Genomic DNA, 19,531 nt, shown 5'->3' on the forward strand with positions numbered 1-19,531 from the left:
CGGGTAAAGATCTAGTTATGAAAGGAAAGAAATTCATATGGATTTGAATTTGTGAAATCAAGTTATAGGCTTGGATTCTAAACAATAAATTCAAAATTTTAAATTTTATATTCAAATTCAAGTTTCTAAATCTAAGGATTCAAATAAATCGTTATGTCTAAATTCAAAATTTATTTTATATATGAAAATATGAGTTTTGGATTTTAAATTTAAATTTAAATAAAATTTAATATAATTTAATATTATATTTATTCAAAGCTTCTGCTTTCTTCCATACGTTTTTTTTACTTCGTTTGAGTTGCACTGGCCCTCATAATTTTTGGTCTCTGCTTCCTCTCCCACTGAAGACCAATCCAGGCTTCCTAAAGTTCGGCACAGTTTTACGGACTCTCGTCTAATTCTGCTGAGGCGTCCGTCTCTCTCGCCCTTCGAGTTCCGAATTTATCAGGGTGATGCCTCCTTCCCTCCCGACACAATTTAATATCTTTATTATTTCTTGTACCCTACTTTCAATCTGCATATGTTTTAGATTGACAAAGTGTGTCGGCTTTCTCCATTTCCCACGACACTGCTAAATCGTGTCGAATCGTTTTTTTTTTTTAAAGTTTATTGGGTGATATTTATATCCAATTTATGTTCGTATGAATCGTGATGATGCGATTTTTTTTTTCTTTTCAAAATGGTAAAATAAATGACGAAAACCTTCGTCTGTGATTGGCCTGTACGATTCGTGTCCGTTGAAGAGACACATGATCTACTTTTCCAAATGACTTTTGGTCGAACTAAAACATTAATTACCTATGCCTTGTCAAGCATGTATCCTTCAATTTTGTCAGCTCGTTTTTCAAAAATGGTGGCCGGTTCAGGCTGTTGCTGCTGGAAGACTGCTGTAATAATCATAAATGTATCATTTATCTCTTATGTTGTTGATATTTGAGAAATAATATCGTTTTGTCTTTACAAGAATGATGGTATTTCTCTCAACCAGTTTTTTTTTTTTACTCTTGTTTGCATTCTCGGGGTAAAAAATTCCTTTGCATGATGTTGTCCAGAATAGTTGCTAATGAGTTCTGAAAGTGCCAAGGACAACTGCCTCGGGTGGGCTGCAAGAGATGCATCTGGAATTTTATTGCCATACAAATTCAGTCGCAGGTATTGCTTAGAGTCTCTGGAACTTTATCACCATACGTATTTAGTTGCAGGTAGGTCTTATAGAATTTATTTTTCAGAAATGAAAAGAAGAGGTATTCTCTTCCCTAGCATAGAAAGTGAAGCTAGCTTGCAGTTTCAAACATCCCCGTTTATTTTTTCATTACTCCTGTTGCAGCACCTGTACACATCATTTTCTCCTGCTGCCATGTGAACTTTGATGTACAATTCTTTTTATTGAACCTTGAACTTGGGTTCTTTTCTGTACTCTCATGGGCTTGTGTCATTTTTCTTATGTTTCATGGGGGGAGAGAGAGAGGGAATTAATGTAACAGCACAAATCTGTGAGGCTGCCTCTCATTATATTCATAACAAAAAAATCTATTCTGTCGACATAAGTACCCCTATTACTTTACCCTTTTGCCTATGCTCTCCAACACTTCCCCTCAATTTGGATCATATATTCATATGTTCACAGTCTGTTAAAATTATATTTAGCGTGGGCACCGCCTAAAGACTTTCTGAATAAATCAGCAAGTTAGTCCTCTTATTTCACATGATTAGTCTTGGTGAGTTTCTTCAGAAGTTTCTCTCTAACAAAGTGACAATCAACTACATTGTCCTTTGTCCACTCGTGAAACAACACTGAATTTGAAGCTGTGGGTAGCCTTTCGGGTACTTGTCTGCCTCCTCGCTTGGCCTTCATATCAATCATAAATTTCTTGGTATGTCTACTCTTGTAGTGATTTTTTTAATTGTGAAAGTTTGCCTTTGCTTGTGAAATATCTTTTGAAAGGAATGACTTAATTTGCCAAAGAGTACTAAGTTTTGAAGCTAGACCCTTGCCTTTGCTTGTGAAAGATATTTTGAAAAGAATGACTTGCTTTGCCAAAGAGTATTACAACCGAGACGTGCAAGAGTTGTTAGACGTGAAAATTGAAGGTTGGATTATCCCCTATAACTTATGGGCAGAAAAGAAAGGAAGTTGAAGAGGAATTGCAAAAATAGGCCTGTTCTATCAAAATATGGGGGGAAAGGGGAAGAGAGGTTGGGGTAAGCTTTTAGTATGAAGATTTTGAGTTGGAACATTGGACGATTAGCTAATGCGGCTAAGCATCACAAGACTAAGGACATATTTGGTAAGATTTCCTTTGATATCATTTCTACTAGATCTTCAAGGGGTATAAAGGTTGTTTGGGATTCTAGAGTTGCTTTCAAAGTCGATGTTTTGTGGGTTTCTTCCCCTTTTCCATTCTTTTAGATGTCAAGGGTAAGGGACAGTGGGAGTCACTTCTATTTGTGGTCCAAATTGTTCTTGCATAAGGGAGATTTTTTTAGGATGATCTAATTGCAATCTATTATTTGTACTCTCCCAGTTGGTGTTTAAGTAGCAATTTTAATGTAATTAGATACACTAACAAGAAGACGGAAGGGTTTAGAATAACTTCTTGTATAAGGAGATTTGATAACTTTATTAGTGAGTGTGATCGGATCTTCCTATTTCTAATAGGAATTTTATTTTATTTGCTGATGGTGCCATGCTTATTATTACTAGAATTGATTGATTTCTTTTCAATGCAAAATGGGAGAATGCATTTCCCATTTGACTCAAGAGTTATGCCCTAGAGTTGTCCCTTAGTTCTTGAGTCTAATCCTCTAACTCAGTTTTGATTTGAGAATATGTGACTTACTTACCAGAAGACAAGTACAAGAAAGAAGAATGAGTTATCTTCTCGTAACGGAAATGTGTTTCAGCCTCTAATTAATAAAAATATTATTTAGCTTCCAAATACTAAGGATAGAGTCAGAGGAAGTTCAGGATGTTAGAAGACAAGATTTGTTTCAAGAATGTGGCGATAAGGTGATGTAGAAAAGAGTAAAAAAGAAGCAGGGTGGGGTTGGGGGAGAAATCTAATGTTGTCGTCCTTAAACTGATAATTATGAAGGTAAAAAGGATTATGCTCATAGAAAGGCAGCTTATTAGGACTCGAAATGAAGAAGATATTTAAAGGTATTGCAACAAAAACAACAACAACAACAATAACAAACCAAGCAGTAAGTCGCACTAGGTGGGGTTAGCTACATGAAACCTTTTTTGCCAATTTATGCAATCATGGACAACTTTCTTCGACAAATTCAGGGCTATTAAATTTTTACTATCTCATTCCAAGTTATTTTATGTCTGCCCCTACCCCTTCTATTGCCCCTTATAGTAATTAGTTCACTCTTTGCACTATGTGGCGTACGTTGCAAGTGCCCAAACCATTAGTTTATCTTATCTTCTACAGGAGCTACGCCTAACTTACTGCAAATATGTGCATTTCTTAATATATCTGTTAATGTTATGCAACTCATTCATCTAAGCATTTTCATCTTGACAACTTCTATTTTTTGGATATGTTGTTTTTTAGTCCCACAACATTCTGGTCCATATAGCATAGCTGGTCCTACAACTGTCCTGTAAAAATTCCTTTTTAATTTTAAGGGTATTCAATGCTCACAAACACACTCAAAACAATTCTTCATTGTACCCAACTTGCTTTAACTTTATGTATCAAATCTTCTTCAATTTCTCCTTTATCTTGCATAATAGATCGAAGGTATAGAAATCTACTAGTGCTATTGATTTCTTTATCATCAAGTTTAACTTTGTTTTCAATATTCCTCCTTCTATTACTGAAATTACATTTTATATAGTCTATCATATTTTTTACTAATCCTAAAGCCTCTAGATCCTAAAACTTCTCTCCATAATTCTAATTTAGATTCAACTCCCCCCTTAGTTTCATTAATCAAGGCAATATCATCTACAAACAACATACATCATGGAACCTTATTTTATATACTCCTAGTTAGTTCATCCATCACTAGAGCAAAAAGATAAGGGCTCAAACTATACTTTACCATAGTTTCATTGTATGAATAAGTTTAATTCCACGATAGTTATTACAATTTTGAATATCACCTTTATTTTTGTATATAGATATTAAAGTGCTTTTCCTCCATTCGTTTGATGTTTTCTTAGTTTTTATAGTTGTGTTAAATAAATTAGTTAACTATATAATTCCATTATCTCCTAAGCATTTCCAAACTTCAATTGGGATGCTATCTGGTACTATAGCTTTTCCATTTTTTATCTTCTGTAATGCAAATTTAACTTCGTTAACTCTAATCTTACAAATAAATCTCATATTTTTAGTCTTTTTCTCATTTGTCAATTCTAAGTTTAAGCTTTCTACTTGGTTTTCATTAAATAACTTACTAAAGTAACTTCACCATCTTTTTTTTTTTTTTTTTTGTCTTCTTCTTAACCAAGACAATATCATCTTCATTTTTTTTATAAATTTTGCATTACCTAAGTCCTTATTCTTTCTTTTTTCTAGCTGTAGCAAGTTTAAATATGTCTCTTTCTTTTGTATCCACTCTAGCATACAAATTATTAAATGATCTAAGTTTAGCGTCACTAATGACTTTTTTTGCATCTTTTCTTGCCTCTTTATACTTTTCAAAGTTTTTCATGTTTCTACATTTTTGTCATGTTTTATGCTAAATTCTTTTTGTCTTTACAATTTTTTGGACATCTTGATCTCACCACCAACTTGTTTTGCTATTTGAGAATCTTCCTTTTGATTCACCTAAAATCTCTTTTGCGATCATTTTAATTGAGTTAGCTGTCCTATTCCAAAGAGTGTTGGTGTCTAGACCATCCTCTATAGTCCAATTGCCATCTTCGATCATTTTATCTTTAAATTTTATTATATTTTATATTTTGAAGAAGATATTCAAAGGTAAGAGAGGATTCTGGTGAGTCAACTATGAAGGTACTAAGGAGAGACTCTAAGGGCGAGTTCAGTATTTTGGAACTTCCTCAAGTTGAGAAGAATGTCGGAGGTTCTAATGAGATTAGAAAAGGTATAAAGGTAAAAATTGGAAGGATTTTTCAGATTCAGAAAATGATGAAAATGGTGATGGGAGGTTGTTGTTGGATGAGATTTGGACACAATATGGGTACGTTTTTTATTTCTACAATGAGTTAGGGGATATATCTTATGTTCACCCACCCTCTATGGAAGGTCTGGAGGGTGTTTTTTATTTTTGATAATGATGGGTTGGCGAATTAGTTTCAATGTAGGGATGGAATTTTGCCCACACCAGTGAAGGATAGTTCGAAGGAGGAGATAGAAGCTTAAATTCTTAGGGATAAAATGGATTTAAAACTGAGCAATATTGGAGGAAATGTAGTGTGTTTGGATGGTGGTAAAAGTCGAAAGGTGAAGGGTCAAAGGGAATTATCTAATTTGAAAAGTTTCGTAAATTATGATGGAAAGGGTTTGAAAAGGGGGTTTCTTGGTTAATTTCATTTTTTTTTTTTTTTTTGGGATCTCGTGTTTTTAATTTTCTTTTTTTCTTCTTTTTTGTTTGGTGGATTCTTTGCCCCCACATGTTGTACCTTCTATCGTTCTATCTAATATACTTTCTTTTGTTATCAAAAAAAAAAAAAAAAAAAAAAAAGAAGAAGAAAAGAAAAGAAAAGGGGCTTGGTTTTGAAACTAGACTTTGAGAAAGCTTTTGATGAGATTAGTTGGAGTTCTTTGGATAGAGTGATGGATAGAAAAGGCTTTGGAGGAAGATGGAGGAAGTGGATCCGTGGGCATCTCTCCTCTTTTTGTTAAGACAGGCTAAGCTTGGTTTCAAGCTTTTAGGGGTCTGAGGCTGGGTGATCGCCTTACCTCCTTCCTTCACAGATGCTTTAAGTAGATAGAGGGGTTGAAAGAGGTTTGATGGGAGGGATTAAGGTGGGCAATGAGGACTTGCCTGTTCTTCACTTTCAGCTTGCGCTTGATGCTATTCTTTTTGTTGTAGAGGATGGGATTGGTTTCTCTAATGTGCTTGCTGTTCTTCAAGTTTTTGGATGGTGTCGGGGCTAAAAATTAATTTCTCTATGAGCAGCATGGTGGGATTTAGCTTGGATCTGAGTCCCTTTCCTAGGTTGTCTGGTTGCAGGGTTTTGATCTTGGCCTATTTCCTATTTAGGGGTTCCTTTAGGTGGTAATCCTACAGCGGATTCATTTTGGCACCTGGTTTTTGAGAAAATTGCTTAGAGGTTGGATGAGGGAAAGGAACATTTTCACTTTTGGGTGTCACATTACTCTTGACTCATTCTTGTCTCTCTTCTATTCCCTTGTATTATTTATCCCTTTCTAGAATTCCGATTAGACTTACCTATAGATTAGAGATGTTGATGAGGGATTTTGGTCGGGCAGTGGTAAGTGGATATCATATAGTAGTTTGGAACATTGTGAGTAGGTCTACAAGGGAGGGAAGCTTGGGTCTTAAGTGATTTGTTGTCTGAAAATATCTCCTTAGTGGGGAAGTGGTTATGGCATTTCCCTCAGAATCCAACTCTCTTTGGCACAAGGCTATTTGTAGTAAACTAGATAATAACTCGCGCTATGCACAACATCATATATAAACAAAAATCTAAAATTTTTTACCATAAAACACAAGAATATTAAACAGTAACTGGCTCAAGTCCAGACCCTTTGACATTCATTTTAAATGGAATCATTTTTAATCCACTCTTGTTTTCTATTCCATTTATTTTTAACTGATTAAGCATAAAGAAAAAATAAATGTGGCTTTAATTTCTTTTTTCAAATTCATCTATAACAGAATAAATACAAACAAGCTTGTCAATATTTTAAATAAATAAATTATAAAAAGAGAAAAAAAATGATATGAAAAGAAAAGCAAGTTTCTATTTCTTTAGCTCAAATTAAATATAATCAACTAAAAATCAAATTGAAAAGGTCGCATAGCTTATGTATTTTTTGGATAATTAGAGATTCAGACTAAGCGTAGACTACACAGTGGGAGGTAGCCCATTGACCATCCCCTTCACACTCTTCTCAAAGTTAGAACATGAGACTTTTACATAAAAGTTAAAATCTTTAGAGAAAGAAATAAAGAAGGAATTAAGAAAAGATTTTTAACTTGACAATAAAATTAATAGTTTGACTTGTCCTGATAGTAACTAAAATAAACAAAACTAAGTATAAAAAATAATTAATTTTGTGCAATTATATGTTGAAAAATAAAACTGAAGATATTTTGTTAAGTTGCTTGTAATCAGACGATGACAAAAAGAAAAGAAGAAAAAAGAGGAATTAATGAAAGTTTTCTCGAAAGAGAAAAGGGTGGATAAGTATTGTTCTCATGGAAGTGGATGCTGCCCTATTGTGCTGGCAGTGCTTCTGTTATTGATTTTTATCTTGGTTGTACAATTGGGGAGCAACTGAAAGACTGAATTACATCTGTGGAGAGCAACTCTCTGCCTAGCCTTTATGCATAAGACTATGTCAATATGGAAGGGGAGATGCCTCTCGCAGGTTTCTTTGTATCAGGCTTTATATCCAATGGGCAACATAAAGCCTTGGGAAATGAAAAGGTTCTGCTTGGGAAGGGACATAGTATACTCAAATGGCGTCATTGGGAGTTGAGCAGGCAAAAGGGTCTAGATGCATGTCTTGGAATATGGAGAGATGAAGGAATGATAGAGAACAAGGAAAAAAAGTAAAAAAAGGAAGAAAGAAAAATATTGCTGCATATCCACATAAGAAAGTTTCAAAAGCTTTCATATATATGTGTGTGTGTGTATATATATATAAACAACAACAACAAAACCAAGCCTTAGTCCCACTAAGTGGGGTCGGCTATATGAATCCTTTTCCGCCAATTTATGCGATCATGGACCATTTCTTTTGATAGATTCAAGGATATTAAATCCTTACTCACTATATATATATATATATATATATTATAGATTTGGTCTTCTACAAAATGGGTGGGATGGGATGCTATTGCTGGAATAAATGTCATTTGCTCCAGTCACTGGAAATTTGTGTCTCAAATATATCGATCTTTCTTCCTTAACATCCATTATATAGTGGTAATGGAGAATCTGTTTTTGGGAGGACAATTGGGTCAGGAATGTGCCCTTGGCTATTGGGTTCCTTCATTTGGTTCGTCTTTCTAATCTTCAATTGGATTGGGCATGTGCTCTTCTTTTTTCTTTCCTTTGCCTACACCCTTGCTGTGTCAGGGCAGCTAGGGTTTCATTCAGGGACAATGGGGTGCAGAAGTGGGCCTTACAGTGGATAGAAAGGAGGCTTCACGAATTTTCTTTTGGTCCAGCCTTTTAGTCTAGCCCATAATCAGTTTGGAGTTTTGACCTTGGGCTAGAATAATGAAGAGAAGAGAGGCCCTGCTATTCCTCAGTTGGGCCGCTTGGCAGGCCCAAATTCCTGATGATAAAACCTAGTAGGATTTTACATTGAAGGAGGGCCTTCAATCTCACTTATCTTGCTTAAACCAAGCCTAAATTTCTTCATAGGGAGTTCAATGGTGCCTATAATTGATAAAGCCCAGACTTCTCCCATTAAATGTTATGTGCAGTCCACGGAATTAGTAGCTATGTTGTCTTCAAAGCAGAGCCTAGGCACAAACCTGACATTCCAATGCTTGTCTTTGAAGCTGACTCATGATGGCAAGAGGATATTCCCTTTTCTCTAAAAAGAAGCATGAATAATGGAAGGATAGGAGGGAAAGAGGTGACAAATGAAAAGTTCGTCTTAAACAATTCTTGACATTTGGTTGATGATTCTGTTTTTTAATGGGAGAGGAAATTTCAAAAGAGGACCTTGAATGGGCCTTCTGCAATAGCTGAAAATTTTTGGGGGGGGGGGGGTTGCTATAAAGAAACTAAACTCTGCTGAGGTCGATATTCACGGGAATATGTTGATTTTGGGGGAAAATATGATGGTAAGAAGCAAATCTGATAAGTTCTGGGGTTGAAAGGTCTATGCTTGTCAGAATGTAGTGCAGATGGGTTTTGAAATGAGGAAGAAGTTTGAAGAAAAGTGAGATAATTTTGATGTGATAACAAAAAAAATTGTATGGAGAGAGGAGGAAGTTTTAAGTATAGGGGAAGAACCAATTGCTCAGTGATGCTAGTGAGAGGTTTAGCATTTGCAAGGAAAAAAAAAAGAATTGTGCTGATGTTTTTAATAATGACAGCAAAGGCATGATTTTGATTGTGATGGGTTTTTACTTTTGGACAAGATTCAGGGACAATATGGTTGTGTTTTTCATTCATCTCATGTGCCTGGTATTTAGCATGCCTTCTGTAGTGCAATGATTGTAGGGAATTAGCATTTTTGAAAATGATGGTATGGCTAAAAAGCAAATGGGTAAGTATGAAATTTTGCCCACCCTCGCAGATGAGATTTCTGTGAAAGATCTACAAGCTCAACATTTGATGGATAAATTGGGTTAATGGATGTTAGTTTTTGGAGGAAACAGAATTTGGCTAGATGGTGATAAAGCTAAGGCAAAGAAGGGTCAGAGGGAACTAGCAAATTTTAAGTGTTCAATTAATTATGGTGGGAGGGGTTTAAAGAGGGAATAAGTATTGTCAGATTTTATTTTTTTAATCTATTTTAATTTTTTAAAGGATTTTTGTATCCTCACCTAGGTTGTAATTTCTCTCTCTTAATGCATCATTTATTTTAATAATCAAAATATTAATCGTTAAATTGCTTTAAATATTAAAGCTAATAAAAAAATATGCCACCAATGCAGCAATGAAAAACCCAAAACAAGTTAAAAACCCAAAACAAGTTGTAGTACATAAGTAAAATTCAAACCCATATAAAATCTGATATGTTTGGGAGATAAAAATAGCAAAAAATACTGACCTTTTTTTTTTCTCTGGAGAAGAAATATATATTAAAAGAGAACGAACAAGAGTACAGAAAGAGATCAAGATGTCCTAGAAAAAAGAAAAAGAAAGATTCCAATAAAGCAGCTTCCAATCCCTGGTTTGCAGCGTCATCCCGCAGAAAAGTAAATCCGAATCAAATACTCCTTTGCGCATAGACTGAAAGTTAAAAAAAGTAACACCCATGAGAAGAGACACATGAATGAGTTTTTTAGCCTACTCAAATTTTGCATAGGAGATGCAGGATTTTGATCAACCAGTAAATTTTCTGCCTAACTTTGAATGTCAATAGATACAACAACAACAACAACAATAACAGGCCTTAAAGTCCCACTCTGTGGGGTCGGCTATATGAATCTTTTTCTGCCAATTCATGAGATCGAGGGCATTTTCTTGAATTTCTTCGACTAACTGAAGAGCTGCTAAATCCTTCCTCACTACCTTATTCATAGTTATTTTAGGTCTACCCCATCGTCTTCTGGTGCTATTTACAGTGACTAGCTTGTCCCTCCTCATTGGTGCACAACTTGGCCTACGTTTCAAATGCCCAAACCATCTAAACCACTCCTCCCTCATCTTTTATCGATGCTGTGCCTAACTTATTGCGAATATGTTCATTCCTTAGTTTATCCTTTAATGTGACACAACTCATCCACCTTAGCATGCACATTTCAACCACTTTTACTTTTGAATGTGTTGTTTCTTAGTTGCCCAACATTCTGATTCATACAGCATAATTGGTCTTATAGCCTTCCTTTAAAATTTTTAATGGTATTCTAGGATTGCGCAACACACCCAACGCACTCCTCCATTTTGCATAACCTGCTTGAACTCTATGTACTGCATTCTCTTAAATCTCTTCCTCTGCTTGCATAATAGATCCAAGATATTAAATTCTATTGGTGTTACTGATTTTTTGATTATCAAGTTTAATCGTGTCTTCAATACTACTGCTTATGGTTGTAATTACATTTCATATATTCTGTCTTATTTCTACTTATCCTAAGACTTCTAGATGCTAAAGCACTTCTCCAAAGTTCTAACTTAGATTCTTCTTGACTTTTACAATATCATCCACAAACAGCATACAAGATACAACATGGGATCTTGTTTTGGATATTCTTATTAAGTTCATCAACACTAAAGCAAACAGCTAGGGGCTCAAAGTAGAACCTTGATGTACATATATTATGATTGGAAAATCTATAAATTCTACCTCTGCAGTCCTAATGCTAGCTGTTATTTTATCATACATATCCTTAATGGCATCGGTATATCTGCTGCATACTCCCTTCTTTTCTAAGATCCATTATAGAACGTTCCTTGGTACTCTATCATATGCTTTCTCTAAATAAATAAAAACCAGCTTTCTTTGCTTTATGAGACACTTCCTTTGGATTCACTGAAAATCTCATTTACTATTTTTTTAATAGAGTTAGCCATTTTTTTTTTTGATAATAAAGGAAGAATTCATTAATAGAATAAGAATATACATATAGGAGAATAAGACATCTCCTTAACAAAGTCTATAAATCCAGGAAAAATAAAATTAAAGGAACAACCTACAGGCTAAAGAGCAAAAGAGAAAAAACCATCAGACTAGCACTCCAACACATAATGCCAATCACTCTGAATATTAGAAAAGCTCACCTCCTTAAAAATCCCTTGTCCCACATGCCAAAGAGAAGCCAAATAATGTATCTTTTCCCAAACCAGCACTTGAGCTGACTTCTTCCCTTGAAAAATGTGCACATTATGTTCCATCTACACCCCCCAAAAGACTGCAAAAAAACACATTTCCAAAGCGTTACCCTTTCCTTTTTTCCTACCAAAGCCAACAAAAAACACTGTAAAAAAATCCTCCACTACCTTGGGACTCACCCAACATTCGCCTAAAATTCCAAATAACTTATTCCAAACCCTCCAAGCATGGTCACATTGAATGAACAGATGTGATGATGATTTTGAATGATTAAAGCAGAGAACACATATGTCTGGACATATAGCCTTCAAAGATCTCCTAACCATTAGCAAGTTATTGGTATTAATTCTATCAAGTGTGACGAACTGGATAAAAGCCTTAATTTTAAAGGGGACTTTGGCTTCCAAATAACTTATTCCAAACCCACCAAGCATAGTCACAATGAATGAACAGACGTGATGATGATTTTGAATCATTAAAGTAGAGAACACATATGTCTGGACATATAGCCTTCAAAGATCTCCTAGCCATTAGCAAGTTATTGGTATTAATTCTATCAAGTGTGACCAACTAGATACAAGCCTTAATTTTAAAGGGAACTTTGACCTTCCAAATGGAACTACAAAGTGGAAAAGAAAAATTCTACCAACTCAAAAAATCAGAAAATGATTTACACAAATAAACCTCCGAAGGATCCAAATATCAAGATCGCCTATCCTCCTCTAAAGAAAAATGACAATTATTCAACAAGACTAGCAAAGAGGATAACTCTCCCATCTCCCTATCATTTAAAGATTTGCAGAAATGGAAATCCGAATAAGGCAAAGGATTACCCAAATCAACAACAAAAGAAGAAATGGACTCATCCTACCGTGAGCGTAGGGGAAAAAGGCGTGGAAAAGAGGTGGAAAAAGCTACATTCCCCAACCAAGGATCTTTCCAAAGCCGGATATTACTACCTCTATCCACTAGGAATTTAATATGGGGAATTAATAGGGAATAACTCTGAGAGAGAACTTTCCATGGACTCTTCGAAGAACATCTAAATCTCCAATTAGTATCCCATCCATTCTCATTTACAACAACAGCAGCAACAAGCCTTAAGTTCCACTAGGTGGGGTCGGCTACATGAATCCTTTTCTGCCGATTCTCCCGATCCAAAGCATTTTCCTCTATTAGATTAAGGGCTATAAATCCTTCCTCGCTACCTCCTTTCAAGTTATTTTAGGCCTATCCCTACCCCTTCTCATGCCAGAAACTATAACTAGTTCACTCCTCCTCACCGGTGTTTTACTAGGCTTGCGTTTTGAATGCCCAAACCATCTAAGTCGCCCCTTCCTATCTTGTTTTCAACCAATGCTATATGTTCATTTCTTACTTTATCTTTTAAAGTTAAACCATTCATCCACCTTAACATACGCATCTCATCAACTTTAATTTTTTGTACATGTTGTTTCTTAGTTGCCCAACATTCTGAACCATAAAGTATAGTTGGTTTTATAGCCGTCTTATAAAACTTTCCTTTTAATTTTAAGGGTATTCTACAATCACACAACACACTTGACGCACTCCATTTTACCCAACTTTTCTTAATTCTATGTACTACTACATCTTTTTTAATTTCCTCTTCACTTTGCATAATAGATCCAAGATATCTAAATCTATTAGTGCTATTAATCTCTTGATTATCCAGTTTAATTTTCTCACTGTTGCTACTCCTTACATTACTGAAATTACATTTCATATATTTTGTCTTTTTTCTACTTACCCTAAATCCTTTAAACTTTAATGTGGCTTTCCAAAGTTCTAACTTAGATTGCACTCCGCTCCTACCATCATCAATCAATACGATATCATCTGCAAACAACATAGACCAAGGGATCTCATTTTGGATATTCCTAGTAATTTCATCAATTACTAAAATAAAAAGATAAAGACTCAAAGTAGAACGTTGATGTACACCTATTGTGATTGGAAACTATCTAAAATCTTCTCCTACAGTCCTAACGCTAGTCACTACTCTATCATACATATCCTTAATGACCTCTTTATATCTACTGCAAGCTCTCTTCTTTTCTAATGCCCACCAAAGCTCTTCCCTAGGAACTTTATCATAAGCTTTCTCTAGGTCAATAAAAATCACACGCAAGTCCTCCTTCTTTTTCCTAAACTTTTCCATTAAACTTCTTAAAAGATAAATAGCTTCCGTTGTTCATCTCCCAAGCATAAAATCAAATTGATTTTCTGAAATCTTCGTTTCTAATCTTATTTTATGTTCAATAATCCTTTCCCATAATTTCATTGCATGACTCATAATCTTAATTTCGCAATAGCAATTATAGTTTTAAATATTGTCTTTGTTTTTATACAAAGGACTAACATACTTTTCTTCCACTCTTTTGGCATTTTCTTGGTTTTTATAATATTATTGAATAGATTAGTTAACCAAATAATTCTTTTATGCCCTAAATATTTCCAAACTTCAATTGGTATTTTATTTGGTCCTATAGTTTTCCCACTTTTCATTTTTTTTAATGCCATCTTAACTTTTAGGTCTCTAATTTTACGAATAAATCTCCTATTTTTTAATCTTTTCTTCATTTGTCACTTCCAAGTTCAATCTTTTATTTTGGTTTTCATTAAACAACTTATCAAAGTATCCCCACAACCTTTCTGTTATGTCTTCTTCTCTAAATAAGACATTATCATTCTTAACTTTTATAGATTTTAGATCACCTAAATCTTTGGATTTTATTTCTCTAGCTTTAGCAAGTCTATAAATATCTTTATCTCCTTCTTTTGTATCTAGTTTAGTATATAAAGTATCATAAGCTCTATGTTTGGCTTCATTGATAGTTTTCTTTGTATTTTTTTTCGCTTCTTTATATTTTTCAAGGTTTTCTATATTTCTACAATTTTGTCATATTTTATATGAAATTCTTTTTGTCTTAACGACTTCTTGGACTTCTTGATCCTGCCACCAACTTTCTTTACTACCCAAGTGTCTTCCTTTGGACTCACCTAAAACCTCTTTTGCTATCCTTACGATAGAATTTGCCATTCTATTCCAAACAGTATTTGCATCAACCTTATCCCCTACTGTCAAATCACACTTTTTGTTCATTTTATCTTTGAATTTTACTATATTATATCCCTTCAAGTTCCACCATCTAGTTCTCTTGTGTTGATTTATGCTACTCTTTCTCTTCTATTTTTTTAATATGAATATCTAATACTGAGACTCTATGTTGTATAGCCAAACTTTCACCTGGAATAACTTTACAATCCTTACAGGATAAATGGTCCCATTTTTAGTTAAGAAGAAATCTATTTGGCTTTAATTGTACCCACTCTTGATAATTATTTTCTTCTCTTTTTATAAAGCAAGTATTCAATATAACCAAATTGTAAGTCATGGAAAAATCTAATATTGTATCAACGACCTCATTTTTATCTCCATAACCATGACCTCCATTTATCCTCTCATATCTTATATTATCCTTGCCATTGTGACCATTCAAATAAGCTCCTATGAATGTCTTTTCAGACTTTGGTATGACTTAAAATATTATCCATATCTTCCCGAAATTGTCTTTTAAGATTTTCTTTTAAGCCTATTTGGGGTGCATACACACTAATGACCTTCACTATTTCCAAGCCTAAAGCTATTCTGATTTTAATGATCCTATCCCCTATTCTTTTAACATCTATTACATTATCTTTAAGGTCTATCTACAATAATATCCACCTTGTTTTTATGTATCCATTTTGTCTCTTGAAGGCAGATTAAGTTAATTTTCCTTCTAAACATTATTTCCACTATTTCCATACTTTTTCTCGTAAGAGTCCCTATAGTCCAAGTTGCTAATCTTATCTTAGTTTCGTGTGCTAACTTATTAACCCACTCCCTTTTATACTGATCTGGTCTAATCCCTTGATCTAGGTGAAGTTGGTAAGAACCCATGATAATAAGATTTCATAAAGTTTTACGTTGGCTGTCAACTATCTAACATAGCCCTGCTCCTTTATCTGGGATTTGGGACTGGATGTGTGTACAAAGAATTTGTGTCACACAAGCGAAGTACACTTTTATGTAATTTTTTTTTAGCAAACTTATTTCACCTAGACAATTTTCTAAGTCATACCCTACAACTTCTAGAAATCACACACAATACAATGCATGAAAAAAATAAAATAAAATTAAAGCATACAATTTTGGGTGTGAATACGAGCTAGACTAAAATCCAAGCAATAGTACCTTTTTTGAAAAGAATTGTTATAATCCAAGACTTGCAAATAAAACACAGAAAAACAAAAATGCAATATATTGAGCCTACAAATCCTAAACACAAAATCACCACGGTTAACCGACTATTGATAAAAAATTGTAATAATAGAAATAATAAAAGAAATAACAAGAGAGGAAAATATCTCACCAATGGTTGATACTAAAAAGGTAAAGACAACTGGCTGTAAAATACCCTTTGATGCAGGAAAATTGATGCTGGTAACGAGAATCAATTGAAGAATATTTAAGCAACGAATGATTGCAAGAATTCTTCAAACTAAGATCAATAATCAAATCCAAAGACCTTCATGCAAAATCTTCAAACTCTCCAGTGCCCTAAAATCCCTTCTTTCTTGGCCCCAATGCAAGGTTCTGATTCTTAGGATCTTTTATAAATGCAAGAGATGCAAAAGAAATAATACTGATTTCAAAATTTTGTAGAAAAGATTTGCATTGGTTCTTTTGCTTGGTAATAATCAATCTTTCTTTGCTGATCAGGCTGCATCTTTATCCTCAAAAATTGCATTCGGTGATTGCGAGATCGGATTATCAGAAGAGAACAAAATCACTCAATTTGAAACTCAAACTAAACCGAAATCAAAGCCATTTCTGAAAACTAAGCATCCAATGTTGGCAGCGGCGGATAACAAGACGTTGTATTTCCAATCACTGTGAGAGAAAGACCGCAAAAGATTGTTGGATTAAAAGGAAGCTACTGATCGGCTGCCACAACACTGGTCCTGGTGATTTATGGTGCAGCCACAGTTAGGACTCGCTCACAATTTACGAATAAAGAGAGCAGATAAGCAGATATTAGAGTGCTTTCAGCCTTCTTGGAAGGCTTGAGGCGATGCGGAGATGTGGAGAGGCGAGAGGCAGCACGGCGTTCAGTGACGGACTAATGGTGAGGTGAGCTCCCTTCAAGATTGTGGATTCTAGAGGGCTCCCCTTGGGGGGGCATTCGTGTCAAAAAATTATAAAAGGTGGTGCTGGCTGGAACCGCAGAAGCAAAACTCTGTAAATGAAATTCACATACTTATCCACCAATTTTCTCGTATCTCTCTAGAACCCTGGAATTTGGAATTGTCGTGCAAGACAAGATTAGGGATTGAGTGCCACAGAGAGGAATTCTCTAGCGGAAACCTTTGAAGCCATTTAGCCAAGAGGGCTGTGTTTTTAGACACCATATTTCCAATACCCAAACCACCCTCTTGTTTAGACCTACAAACCATTCCACAACTAACCAGATGATCCCTACTACCCCTTACCCCTGACCACAAAAATTCCCTCACTCTCTTCTCAATCTTATTAGCAATCCCCGTCAGAATCTTAAAATCGAGAGAAAATATAGAGGGATACTAGAAAGATAAGCTCGGATAAGAGTGTCACTACCACCTCTTGGAAAAAAAGATAGTATCATCGGCAAACTGAAGGTGTGAAACCTTGACCCTTTCTCTCCCCACTTCCAAGCCTTTTGCTAAGCCTCTATCCACTGCCCTATCCACCATCCCCCTCAAAGAATTAACCACTAAAACTAACAAAAACGGGGAAAGAGGGTCTCTTTGCCTATTCCCTCTCGTAGCCTTAAATCAAGATTTAGACTCACCATTTACTAATATCGAGTAGTTCACATTAAGAAAACAACCTCTAATCCAATGCTGCCATCTCTCTCCAAACCCCTTCCTCACGAAGATCTTATCTAGGAACTCCCAGTTCACTCTATCATAAGCTTTCTCAATCCAATTTAAAGATCATACCCTTCTATTCCATAGAGTTAGCCATACTATTTCACAGTGTTTTCATCTACTCTAACCCCGATTGTCCATTCACTCTCCTTGATCATTTTATCTTAAAATATTACTATATTTTCTCCCTTCAAACTCCTCCGTCGAATCCTCTTGCTTTGATTTATGTTGCTTTTTTTCTTCCATTTCTTTATACAAATATCTAATATTAAAACTTTATGTTGGGAAGTCCTACTTTCCCCTAGGATCACTTTATAATCCTTTCAAGATAAATGGTCTCCCTCCTAGAAAAAAATGGCTTTTATTTTGTTCACTCTTGAAGGTTATTAAGTGTTTTTTTATTTTTTTGTGTTTTATTCTAAATAACTTTAGTATGAAGGGAGTGGGTGTACATATGATAAAGGGCCCACCTCACTTTTGAACTCAAACTCTTATTGATTTATATTTCCATCTTACCTGGATCACAAGTTGTCCAAAAAGCAAACTTTACATTATAGCAAGATCGTATGAGATGGCAAAATCTAATATGTTTCCAACTCATTTTTATTTCCATATGCATGGCCTCCATGTATCTTTTTATAATCTTATTATCGTTCCAATGTGTTGTATCCTTTGCACAATACAATCCATATTGTTGGGTAAAATGGAGGAGTGCTTTGTGTGTGCTGTGCGGTCTTAGAATATCATTTAAATTAAAAAGGAAGGTCTATAGGACAATTATAAGACCAGCCATGCTATATTGATTAGAATGCTGAGCAACTAAGAAACAACATATTCAAAAAGTAAAAGTGGCCGAAATGCGCATGCTAAGGTGGATGAGCGGTATAGCATAAAATGATAAATTAAGGAGCAAAAATATTCACAATAAGCTAGGCACAACAATGGGAAAAAATAAGATAAAGAAGGGGCAGCTTAGATGGTTTGGGCATTTAAATTGTAGGCCAAGTAGTGCACCAGTGAGGAGGAGCAAACTAGTTATTGTTAAAGGTACTAGAACAGGGAGGGGTAGACCTAAATAACTTGGAATAGGCTAGTGAGGAAGGGTTTGGTGACTCTTAAGTTAGTCAAAGAAAATGCCCTTGATCAAGTGAATTGGCAGAAAATGTTCATATAGCCGACCCTGCTTGGTAGGACTTAAGGCTTGTTATTGTTGCTGTTGTTGTTGTATCCCCCCAAATTCTTTTTAAGGTTTTGTTAATCCTATTTGGGGAACATAGACATTAATGACATTTATATCTCTTGGCCTATAACTATCTTGATTTATATGATCCTATTGCCTTTTCTTTTAACTTCTATTATATTATCTTGTAAATCTTTATCTACAATGATTTCCATCCTATTTTTTTGTTTTTCTTTTACAGTGTACCAAATTTTAAATTGTGATTTTTTTTTTCCTGATTTCTTTAGCTTTCTCCCCTATCCACTTAGTCTTTTGGAGGCTTATTACATTAATTTTTCTAGTCATTTTATCAACCAACTCCAAGCTCTTTCCTATAAGTGTCCTTATGTTCCAAGTTGCAAATTTTATCCTAGTTTCCTGTACTACCTTCTTGACCTTCTCTCATTTAGAATGGCCCAACCTAGATCTAGGCACTAGGCTAGAAATCAAGTTATAGTTTTGTCAACCAAATACACTAATGCCATGTTTGGGAGCATGGAGTTTGACCCTCGGATTTGAGTGTGTGGAGTTTAATGAAAGTCAATGCAATTTTGTGCTGCAGTTTTTCAAATCTACACGATTCCAAATGCTTGGCTTGAAATCCATGCTCCTACAACCTTTATAAAATATAATATATTATCCAATCACCCAAATCTATACGTTTGAAATCTATATCCAAGATTGATTTGTTGATGTTAAAAGTAGTAGA

At 34.8% G+C, this 19,531-nt stretch overlaps 1 protein-coding gene across 4 annotated transcripts in view; it reads left to right on the forward strand.

Moving 5' to 3' along the window:
• The first annotated feature begins 259 nt into the window (after positions 1-259).
• LOC131158796 (probable cinnamyl alcohol dehydrogenase 1) overlaps positions 260-19,531 on the forward strand; it is a 75,804-nt gene continuing 56,532 nt past the window's right edge. The window contains exons 1-2 of one of the 4 annotated variants that reach the window (XM_058113667.1): positions 260-449; positions 1,053-1,152. In XM_058113667.1, coding sequence (XP_057969650.1) covers positions 1,064-1,152 — 89 coding nt within the window. In that variant the 5' untranslated portion in view covers positions 260-449; positions 1,053-1,063. The remainder of the gene's footprint in view (positions 450-1,052; positions 1,153-19,531) is intronic. The other 3 variants (XM_058113668.1, XM_058113669.1, XM_058113670.1) reach the window with 3 other exon arrangements.

This window comes from Malania oleifera, chromosome 6 (genome assembly GCF_029873635.1).
Source record: "Malania oleifera isolate guangnan ecotype guangnan chromosome 6, ASM2987363v1, whole genome shotgun sequence".
Lineage (NCBI taxonomy): Eukaryota > Viridiplantae > Streptophyta > Magnoliopsida > Santalales > Ximeniaceae > Malania > Malania oleifera.